At 45.4% G+C, this 12234-nt stretch overlaps 1 protein-coding gene across 1 annotated transcript; it reads right to left on the bottom strand.

The window, feature by feature from the left end:
* Positions 1–3072: 3072 nt before the first annotated feature.
* Positions 3073–4101, bottom strand: LOC134934647 (paraneoplastic antigen Ma1 homolog). The gene has a single exon (XM_063930031.1). The coding sequence runs from the start codon at positions 4099–4101 to the stop codon at positions 3073–3075; it is 1029 nt and encodes a 342-aa protein (XP_063786101.1).
* Between the last annotated feature and the right edge of the window lie 8133 nt (positions 4102–12234).

Below are 12234 nucleotides of genomic sequence, written 5' to 3'. Positions count from 1 at the left end.
ATGATTTTTCTCCTAGCCTTGTTTGGCAAGGCGGGTTTCAGATTTGGGTGCCTTGTCATGCAAGCCACCGTATTTGGTGTTTCATGATGACAGAGCGGAACTTCGGACGAATCCCGCTTTCTTACCAAAAGTAGTGTCATCTTTTCACATCAACCAACCAATAGTAGTTCCTGTGTTGACAGGACATTCTGAAACTCTGGATGTGGTACGCGCTTTACACTTTTATGTATCCTGAATGTCTACAGTTCGTAAGACGGATACGTTGTTTGTTCTCTATGATGCTTCCAAGAGAGGTTGGCCAGCCTCTAAGCAGACCTTATCCATATGGATAAAGCTGACCATACGTCAGGCTTATCTTCAGGCTAGGTTACAGCCGCCTACATCGGTAACAGCTCATTCCACACGTTCTGTGGGAACTTCATGGGCAGCTGGTCGTGGAGCTTCTACGACACAGCTTTGCCGTGCGGCTACATGGTCGTCAGTGCACACGTTTGTGCGCTTTTATAAGTTTGATACTTTTGCGGCATCAGCATCTAGCTTTGGCCGTTTAGTGTTACAGGTGCCAAATAGCTCTCCCGCCCACGGGGGAAACTTTGGTACGTCCCAAGAGTACTCTAGTGACCCCTAGTGGATGAAAAAGAAAATAGGATTTTGGTACTTACCAGGTAAATCCTTTTCTTTGAATCCATAGGGGGCACTGGACGCCCACCCAGAGCAGTTGTTACCTGGTTGTGGTAAGTGCAGGGAATATTATGGTAACACACTCTTACCGACTGTTTCAAATTAGAAATTTATCGGGTTGGTGTCAACTGTTAGTTGTCAGATTTGTTTTGTGTCAACTTTATTGTTGTCCGTTTTTTTTTGGTTATATGTTTTTCTCCATTGTCAACCTCTATAGCTCCAGTTCGGCTCAGTAAAAAAACACTGAGGTACTCTGGGATATGGAGGAGAGGTATAGTCTAAGTTTAACTATTCAGTGCCTAGTTCCTGTGGAACCGTCCATATCCCAAGAGTACTCCAGTGCCCCCTATGGATTCAAAGAAAAGGATTTACCTGGTAAGTACCAAAATCCTATTATCATCTAGGTAGACAATAACTTCTCTGTAATTCTTGTCTCCTATAACTTTCTCCATAGTTCTTTGAAAAGTAGCAGGGGCTCCCTTTATACCATGCGGCATCTTCAAGAATTCAAAGAATCCCAATGGGCAGATAAATGCTGTTTTTTCTCTGTCTTCTGGGCACATAGGGATCTGATAAAATCCATTTCTTAGGTCAAGTACAGAAAACCACCTGCTCCCTTGTAAGCAATCTAATGCCTCGTCAATCCTAGGAACTGTGTACTAGTCTGGTACGGTTCGAGAATTCAGTGTCCTATAATCTACACACATACGGATCTTTCCATTTTTTTCTTGCTATTACAATTGGAGAGGCATATGGGCTCCAGGACTCAATAATGATTTGGTTCTCCAGTAATCCCTTCAGATGTAACCGAACGTCTTCAAAATCTGCAGGTGCTATCCTACGGGAGCGCTCTCTAAAAGGACTTGTATCATTTAACTTTATGCCATGCTCTACTCCTTTTGCTTCTCCTAAGTCCCATTCTCCTGTTGAGAACGCTTGTTTCCTGTATTCTAATTCTTTAATTAAAGAGATCTTGTCTTCTTCTAACATGTCACTTTCCTGAAAACAAACATCAAATTTATTCCCACTTTCACGAAGATTTATTTCTGGTTGCACCAGCAAGGTATGTCCTACATCCATAATTCATCCATCTTCATTCTGGCACCAATTTGATAGTACATGGTTTAACTGAGTGTTAGTCCCCACAATCACAGGGGGTCCATTTCTTTCTCCCTGAAATTCAGGACATATAAGAGCAATAAAAGGTTCTAAAGGCTCTTCAGGTGTTTTCCTATCAAATTCAAGGGTTACTTGTACATAACCCAAGTAAGGATATTTTTCGACACTTAATCCCCAGATGACTAGCCCACTGAGTGGTTGTATGGGTACATCTGATATATGATCATTATACCATGTTTCAAAAATTATGTACACCTGGGATCCACTATCTAAAAGTACCTTACAGTTATTCCCATTAATAGATGCAAGAACTATGGGGGTAGGCCCCAATAAACCCTCTGGCACTTTCCCGTTCCACCAGGAATTCCCCATGGCACAGTAGCTGACTTCTAGGGGGACTGTGAGGGGTTCACAGCCCTCCCCTGTTCGTTTCCCTGCCCCATAGCATTTCCTCTATGGCCCTCATTCCGAGTTGATCGGTCGCAAGGCGATTTTAGCAGAGTTACACACGCTAAGCCGCCGCCTACTGGGAGTGAATCTTAGCTTCTTAAAATTGCGAACGATGTATTCGCAATATTGCGATTACAAACTACTTGGCAGTTTCAGAGTAGCTCCACACTTACTCGGCATCTGCGATCAGTTCAGTGCTTGTCGTTCCTGGTTTGACGTCACAAACACACCCAGCGTTCGCCCAGACACTCCCCCGTTTCTCCAGCCACTCCTGCGTTTTTTCCGAAAACGGTAGCGTTTTCATCCACACGCCCCTAAAACGCCGTGTTTCCGCCCAGTAACACCCATTTCCTGTCAATCACACTACGATCGCCGGAGCGAAGAAAAAGCCGTGAGTAAAAATACTATCTTCATTGTACAATTACTTGGCGCAGTCGCAGTGCGAATATTGCGCATGCGTACTAAGCGGATTTTCACTGCGATGCGATGAAAAATAACGAGCGAACGACTCGGAATGAGGGCCTATGTGCGTTATAATTTGTTACAGGAGTTCTTGAAGATGATCCTTCAGTATTAGCATTACATTCAAAGGCTCTGTGTCCCATTCTACCACATCTAAAACATCCTCTTCCCCTATTATTGTAAGAGTTTCCTCTTCCCATGCCTCGATCAGACGAATTGTTATTACTCCTCTGAGAAGGGTTTCCAGAGTTTCTGCTACTTTGAGAGGCTATAAATTGCTCTATTTTCTTATTTTGCTCCTCTATCATTTTAACTATCTTATCTTCAAAAGGATTTACTTCTATAGAGGGTTGAACGACTTTAACCTTTTTTTATTGTTTTTTCTCTCATTTCGATTAATACTTCTTCTTGCTTTATTTCTTTTAATAATTCATTAAAAGTAGGAATAGGTTCCCTGGTTCCAGAGCATCTAATTTTCTGGGCCACAGAATCAGTTGTCAGTGCTCCCCTCATTAACTGTTTCATTCTGCTTCTATCTACTTCGCCCCGGGTAATTCCACCCTTTTCTACTATCTTGTATAAAAGTTTGTCCAATCTTATTAAATATGCACTTAACTTTTCTCCAGGTTCCTGGAACGTATGATGCAACCTAAATGTTAAATCCCCTACATCTTCTAATGTACCATAGGTATAATCTAGAGCCTCAAAATATGTCTCAAGAGTAGCTTGTGGATTACTTCGTCTAGCTACCTGTATTATTCCCATGGCAGGCCCTCTTAGGCTTTCAACCACTCTTTGCCTTTTTATTTGATCAGGGCATTGCCATTCCTCAGCTTGCTGAACAGCAGCTTCCTTCCAGGACTCGTACGTTTCTTCACCTAGTGGTACAGGCACTATCCCTGAAAATATTCGTAGTCTCCTATAGCTCCCTTTATAGTGCCAGCGTTCTAACTGGGTAACCACTCTATCTACCATTGTCTCAAACTGTGATCCATCTGTATTTGCACCATTTCCTTGTGTATTACTATGTGCATTTTCCCTTTCAGGGGTATCCCTAGAAGTGGATATGTGTGCATTACTAGCTTCCTCATCTTTTCTTTTAGGCCAGATAATATACCACCGCCTCCCAATTTCCTCATTTGCCATTATCATCATTGGTATCATACATGGATCTAACTCCCTTTCAGCTTCTATTAATATAGCTATTTCCTCTCTCCATTTATCCACAATCTTAGGTCTTTTAACCCCATATAATTTATCTATAATTGTTCTAATGACTTCTTCATCTGAAAATTCAGGGAAATTTCCTCCTATTGCTAAACACTTTTTAGGATTTTTCTCCTTTTGCATACACCAAGTGTATATATCCTCTCCTGTTAAATTCTCCATTCTTTAAACTCGTAATCTCAGCAGTGCCTCCAAATGTAACCCCTCCCCTAATATTCTAATAGGAGATCTTTAATTATCTCGATAAGGGGTGGTTACTTATATCTGTGCCTCCACCCAAGCTGATTGTTTTGGGCTTGCCTGGGTAAGCCTTTCTCTAGTGATGAATAGTAATTGCAAGTCAGTCTGTCTCATAAATGTATATATGTGCACATTCTTTACAATATTATACCTGTTCTTCTGTTTGCTTTCCAGGATCTCCGGATGGAATTTTCAAATCACATTACATATGGTAATTGGTATTTATTCATCACAAAGGTATTTAAAAAGTTAAAAGCAAATATATTTTACTAGCATAATAAGACAAATTACATTTTTTATCCTATCCCACTAATTCCCCTGAAGAACATATACAAGATATTTTGCATGCAATACAAAAATTACCTTCATTAAGCAACACCGTTAGGTGTTAGAGTGACCCGGGTTCTCTTGATATGATAATGCACTTTAAGGGCCCATATAACTCATAAAAGAAACAATAATTGATACTAAACATTTAACATCACACTTTAGTAATAATATTCTCCTTTCCTTTCGCAGTCTGTGGGAGAAGTGCTTGTCAATACAGAATGCTACTGTAGCAATTGCTGTCAAATATATTGCAATATATTGCCACTTATGTTTCTCTTTTGTCTGTTAGGTAAAAAAATATATTTTCCTCTGGTGTAGTGAACATCAGTAATAGATTAGTTCCTCCATTACTATATAAGCAATAAAAGTGTGGATGTAGCTGAACAATTCTATAATGAACTCCTTAGAAATATGGAAATTCTTATCTCTGGCAGCGATGTTCCTTTATCAACTGCATGCCTTATTATTCCCGGTCATTAGTGTCCGCTCTATCCTGATGCAGCTTAAATGTAAACTGTCTTTTAGGTAAGGCAATATCTTGGTTAAAGACACTAAATGGAATATACTGTGGATCTCAGTTAATTTGCATACTCCAGCCCTTAACTACCAGTCTCTTCGCAATTACATACAATATGGCGGGTTCTTTTGGACAATAAACTCCTCCATACAAGTAATGTAGAGCTATCTCTTTACTATATATTACCTGACTTTGCCTTTATCCACTTTGTATGTACTGAAACTGTGACTTAGCTTTCTGTCCCTAATATTCCCCTGGACAATTTATGCAGCCTCTTTCCAGCGCTTAAACACTGCTTTATTGCTGACAACTGGAAGTGCCATAGTTATTTGTGCAGGCTAATATGATCTGTTCCTTTCCTGTGACAAATAAAGTTATATTGCTGCTGGTATATGGTGTAGGTAGCAGATTAGATGCACTAACACCTCCGCTCCCCAGTGCAGCAGTAACGACTCTCCAACTCTCCTTCTCTCAGCAGCTAACAGCTCTTTCCTATGGCTTCACAAATAATATATATATATATATATATATATATATATATATATATATATAGATATGGCACAATTAGATCAATGCACTGTGAGTTAGTGCATAAGCTTAAGTGGTATGCCATCAATTGGTGCTAGCATTTGTTCAATGTCCCAGTAATATAACATATAATATCCTTAGTTCAGATCCTGCTAACACTCTTTGAACTCTATAATATAGTCAATGGTTACAGGAGACTACTTTCTGACGTATTGGAATAAAACGCCTTTTACGCTCCTCTCCCTGAAATAATGCAGGATATATATTAATGTAAGTCACTCCGGTTAATATATAGATTTCCCCTGCTCAATTAATGCTGCCTAGCACTGTTGTTCATAGCCTTTGTATAAGAGTTACTGGATATATGATAGTTACTTATACTTCGTGATGCTAGGCTAAGGTGTGAGTGAGGTGCATGATCATTTTCACTCACGCTTCAGTTGTACTGCGGCTGAAATGACCGCTCCCCTGATTCCTGCCAGATAAGTGTCGCTCTCTCTCTGCCTGTGCATGCATCAGCTTCAGGCCACTCTGCTTCTTGTGAGGAGAGACCCAGCCAGCGTCAGCGTTGCTATGGTGCTCTGCCGGAGCTTCTCTCTGCCTCTTCCGCTGCTGGCGTCGGCTGTTTCTATGGTGCTGGCCGGAGCTTCACTGCCTCTTCCGGCCTCAGCGTCACCGTTGCTATGGCGCTGACCGGAGCTTCCCTCAGCCTTCTTCCGCCGCTGCTCCCGGCACCAGCAGGCCACCGCAAGCACCCCGCCAGACCACACCGTCCTCTCCTGCTGCCTGGACGACCCGGCAAGGCACCACAGCAGCGCAGCACCTCTGCGATCTCTGCTGCCGCTTCCGGAGGGCAGCTGGCAGGTACCCCCGATTCCGCTCTCCGCTTCTCCGGCCGCCCTGTTCTAGCTGCACGCTCCATTGCCCTTTGCCGGCTGTGCTCTCTAGGCTCTCTGGCCACCGCCCAACTCTCAGCAACGCCAGAGGCTCAGGTGCCAGCTCTCCAAAGGGGGATCAGCAGGCTGCTGTGCCGCCGACGGGGAGCGCTTTTTATATTCTCCCTGTTAGTGGCACGCAGCCCTTCAGCCTCTCGTGGCCCCCCTTGTTTTCCCACTCTGCCCGCGTGAACCCTAGCTCTATGAGCGCGGGGACACTCTGGAAGCTTCCCCAGCTTCTTCCATAGTGCCCCATGCAATGCATTTTAACCCCTTCAGCGCTGCTAAAAGGAGTCTGTTCCTTTATGTTATTGTACCACAGTTCCTACCTCCCTATATTTACACTATTTTATACATCTTTTACCACACAAATTAATAAATCCATATACATACACATACATGAACAATACACCATTATATATTTTTGAATACATATCATATATATATATATATATATATATATATATATATATATCAATATATATATATATATCAATATATATATATATATATATATATACACACACATACACTTTATACATGGCTACAATGTGACCGACGGTCGGGAGACCGACGGTCACATGACCTCCTCCAGCATCCCAACCCCCACTATCCCGATGGTCGTCATGCCGACCAACAGGGACTATTTCCACTCGTGGGTGTCCACGACACCCATAGAGTGGGAATAGAACCCGTGGCAACCGTAGGTCGCCACCGAGCCCGCAGCGTGGCGAGCACAGCGAGCCCGCAAGGGGCTTGCTGCACTCGCCCCTCCCCGCCGGGATCCCGGCGTCGGTATGCTGCCGTGATCCGGCGTCAGTAAGCTGACCAGCGGTCAGCCATACTACACCCCACCGTAATGCCTGTGACACATTATGACACACACCACAGTGCCCGTTATACATTATGCCACACACTGCAATGCACCTGAGACATTATACCACATACCACAATGCCCGTAATATACTATGTCACACACCGTAATGCCTGTGACACATTATGACACACACTGCAATGTACGTGATTCATTATGCCACACACAGCAATGCCCATTACACAATAAGTCCTACAGTAAGGCTACTAATTACTTTTAAATTACCTGCTTGTTGCCAGGGGTTTCATGCTCTTGGTTCCATGCACGGTGCCAGGGGTTTTCATGCTCAGGGTGTCATGCTCATTGCCAGGGATTTCATGCAGTAGGTGTTATGCTTTTTGCCAGAGGTATCATGTGCTGGGTTTCAAGCTTGTTGCCAGGTGGTAATATTCGTTGCCTCGGGTTTCATGCACTGGGTGTCATGCTCGTTGCTAGGGGGTAATGCTTGTTGCCAGGGATTTCATGAGCTGGGTGTTATACTTGTAACCAGGGGTTAATGCTTGTTGCTAGGGCTGTGCTCCCAGTGCCACATATGCCCCCTGTGCCAGATATTCTTCCACAGTGCCAGGTACACATGCCACCAGTGCCAAATATGTTCCCCCCCAGTGCTAGGTACACATATACCCCCCAGTGCAAATAGCCCCCCCCCCCAGTGCCAGGTACACATATACCCCCCAGTGCCAAATATGCCCCCCAGGGCCAAATATGCTCCCCCAGGGGCAAATATGCTCCCCCTGTGCCAACTAAGCCTCCCCCCGTGCCAACTATGCCCCCCCAGTGACAAATATGCTCCCCCAGTGCCAAATATGCCCCCCCCCCAAGTGCCAAATATGCCCCCCCACCAAGTGTCAAATATGCTTTCCCCCCCCCCAGAGCCAGGTGTGAATTTTGGGAAGGAGGACATGGAGGGCACAGCACGCGCCTCTCCTGTGTGTCCCTCCTGTGTCTCCAGTGGCAGCGGCGTGTCTGTCAAATGAAGTGGCAGTTCGTGAGCCAATCAGCGCTCACGAATGGGCACTTCATTAAACAGACACGCCGCTGCCGCCGGAGATGCAGGAAGGACACACAGGAGAGGCGCGCGCTGTGCACTCCGTGTCCTTCTCAGCAGAAATCAGTGGCGGCTAGGGTCTCCAAGTGGCTAGTGCTTCCAAGTGCTCGCAGTGGCTGCGGACCCCTAGTTACGCCACTGCCGTCACTAGTGTATCACTTTATGAATTTAGATTTTGCTTTCCCTTTAATTAATACATATTAATGTAATAGCTCCCCTGTGTGGGTGAGTGCAATTGTACCTGCCTTCTTCAATCGACGCTTGCGGCTTTAAGACCTCTCCCGACTTCTTCTTCAGGAGCCTGTGGCAGAAGGATGGACACCCCAAGAGAGCCCCACACATATAGATAGAACACAGAATCGGAGTTTCACTAGTAGCCACTGCAAATGATATTTGGGTATTACCAGCCAAATACAATTATATATCAATACGACCTGTATGTTGAAGCAGCCTGTAACATCAGGTATAAATGTGTAATGTTGCAATTAGAACACAAGAAGGACTTGGACAATCAATTGCATTAGTCAGGAATAATGCTGCAATACAATTAGGCATTTACCCAAAGTACAACATAAGAGTGGGCTGGCTTTTCTATCAACTCTGTATTCACTAGAGTGTCCGCTAGATTGGATATGTTCAGTTTATGCTGCTGACAAAATGTTCCAGCTATATCAATGTAGTACAGGGGGTGCTGTAGAATGAGTTTGCACCGTGCACAGTATTTGTAATCCAACGGGTGGTGCCGTGGAGCAGCTACTTGCAATGTATAGCACCAGTTTCCAATAGAGGGCACTGTGGAGTAAGTCACAGCACAGTGTAGCAATGAGCTTCAAATAGAGGGCGCTGTGGAGTAAGAACTGATGTCAGCATACAGTGGGACACATAGCAAATGACCCAATCCTGGCACACACATGGTGCTGCAGCTCAAACAGTCTAGGGATAAGTGTCACTTCATGTTTTCCTTGCAATTGAAGTGGTAAAGGGATGCAGGGGGTTTCACACAACCCTATCCCTTAAGGCTCTCTGGTACAGTGGCAGGCAGTCCCAAATAAATCACATGTGTCCCTCTCCTTGTACATAGAGTCCTGCTGTGTTCTGTCCCAAGGGGGCTGTGATGTTGAAAGCTGTCAGGGTGATCACTGTTTGTCTGGGTGCCCATAGGTGGGGACTGTCTGGGGTGAGGTAGAGTACCTATATTATCTGCTGCTGTTGCCAGCTCCTGCCGGTCACTTCTCACTGCTGCTTTGCAGGATGACAGCCTTCTCTCGATGCCCAGTCTCTCCCAGCGCAGCGCGCCTCCGGAATTCCGCACACCGCTCCTCACACCCACACTGCATCCTGTTTCACTGCCATTCTGCTCTCTGCAGCCCTCCTTCCTGCTTCTCTCCCCACACACCACGGCCAATCAGAGCGCTCCCAGCTTCCCGCTCTGCAGGGATCCTGATGGAAAGCCCAGGGTCCTAGTGCTATACATATTTCTCTCCTGGGTGCCATGGTTGCTTAGCAACCAGAGTAAAAATAAGATTTTACTTACCGGTAAATCTATTTCTCCTAGTCCGTAGAGGATGCTGGGACTCCGTAAGGACCATGGGGAATAGACGGGCTCCGCAGGAGATAGGGCACCTTAAGAAAGCTTTGGACACTGGGTGTATACTGGCTCCTCCCTCTATGCCCCTCCTCCAGACTTCAGTTAGGAAAACTGTGCCCAGAGGAGATGGACAGTACGAGGAAGGATTTTTGTAAATCTAAGGGCGAGATCCATACCAGCCACACCAATCACACCGTATAACTTGTGATAAACTACCCAGTTAACATTATGAACAACAACATAGCCACGGTTCAACCGATAAACTATAACATAACCCTTATGTAAGCAATAACTATATACAAGTCTTGCAGAAGAAGTCCGCACTTGGGACGGGCGCCCAGCATCCTCTATGGACTACGAGAAATAGATTTACCGGTAAGTAAAATCTTATTTTCTCTAACATCCTTGAGGATGCTGGGACTCCGTAAGGACCATGGGGATTATACCAAAGCTCCCAAACGGGTGGGAGAGTGCGGATGACTCTGCAGCACCGATTGAGCAAACAGGAGGTCCTCCTCAGCCAGGGTATCAAACTTATAGAACTTTGCAAAAGTGTTAGACCCCGACCAAGTAGCTGCTCGGCACAACTGTAAGGCCGAGACCCCTCGGGCAGCCGCCCAAGAAGAGCCCACTTTCCTATTGGAATGGGCCTTAACCGATTTCGGTAATGGCAATCCTGCCGTAGAATGATCCTGCTGAATCGTGTTACAGATCCAGCAAGCAATAGTCTGCTTTGAAGCAGGAGCGCCAACCTTGTTGGTCGCATACAGAACAAATAGAGCTTCAGTATTCCTGATTCTAGCCGTTCTGGTCACATAAATCTTCAAAGCCCTGACCACATCCAGGGACTCGGAATCCTCCAAGTCCCGTGTAGCCACAGGCACGACAATAGGTTGGTTCATATGAAAAGATGAGACCACCTTTGGCAGAAATTGAGGACGAGTCCTCAACTCTGCCCTATCCATGTGAAAAACCAAGTATGGGCTTTTGTGTGATAAAGCCGCCAATTCTGAAACACGTCTAGCCGAAGCTAATGCCAACAACATGACAACTTTCCACGTGAGGTATTTCAACTCCACAGTTTTGAGTGGTTCAAACCAAGGTGACTTGAGGAAACGTAACACCACGTTAAGATCCCAAGGCGCCACCGGAGGCACAAAGGGAGGCTGAATATGCAGCACCCCCTTCACAGAAGTCTGTACTTCAGGAAGAGAGGCTAATTCTCTTTGAAAGAAAATGGATAAGGCCGAAATTTGGACCTTTATGGACCCTGATTTTAGGCCCAAAGTCACTCCTGTTTGAAGGAAGTGAAGCAGACGGCCCAAATGGAACTCCTCCATAGGAGCAGCTCTGGCCTCACACCAAGAAACATATTTCTGCCATATACGGTGATTATGTTTTAATGTCACGTCTTTCCTAGCCTTGATCAGGGTAGGAATGACTTCCTCTGGAATTCCTTTTTCCGCTAGGATCCGGCGTTCAACCGCCATGCCGTCAAACGCAGCCGCGGTAAGTCTTGGAACAGACAGGGCCCCTGCCGCAGCAGGTCCTGCCTTAGAGGAAGAGGCCACGGATCTTCTGTGAGCAACTCTTGCAGCTCCGGATACCAAGTCCTCCGTGGCCAATCTGGAACAATGAGCATTGTTCTGACCCTGCTCATTCTTATTATTCTCAACACTTTGGGTATGAGAGGAAGAGGAGGAAACACATGGGTGGTCATTCTGAGTTGTTCGCTCGGTATTTTTTTCTCGCAATGGAGCACTTAGTCGCTAATGCGCATGCGCAATGTCCGCAGTGCGACTGCGCCAAGTAAACTTGCTATGCAGTTAGGTATTTTACTCACGGCATTACAAGGTTTTTTCTTCGTTCTGGTAATCGAAGTGTGATTGACAGGAAGTGGGTGTTTCTAGGCGGAAACAGGCCGTTTTATGGGTGTGTGCAAAAAAACGCTACAGTTTCTGGGAAAAACGCGGGAGTGGCTGAAGAAACGGAGGAGTGTCTGGGCGAACGCTGGGTGTGTTTGTGACGTCAAACCAGGAATGACAAGCACTGAACTGATCGCAGATGCCGAGTAAGTGTGGAGCTACTCAGAAACTGCTAAGAAGTGTCTATTCGCAATTCTGCTAATCTTTCGTTCGCAATTTTGATAAGCTAAGATTCACTCCCAGTAGGCGGCGGCTTAGCGTGTGCAAAGCTGCTAAAAGCAGCTTGCGAGTGAACAACTCGGAATGAGGG

This window comes from Pseudophryne corroboree, chromosome 6 (assembly GCF_028390025.1).
Source record: "Pseudophryne corroboree isolate aPseCor3 chromosome 6, aPseCor3.hap2, whole genome shotgun sequence".
Taxonomy (NCBI): Eukaryota; Metazoa; Chordata; class Amphibia; order Anura; family Myobatrachidae; genus Pseudophryne; species Pseudophryne corroboree.
This window is presented reverse-complemented; position numbering and strand designations above follow the sequence as displayed.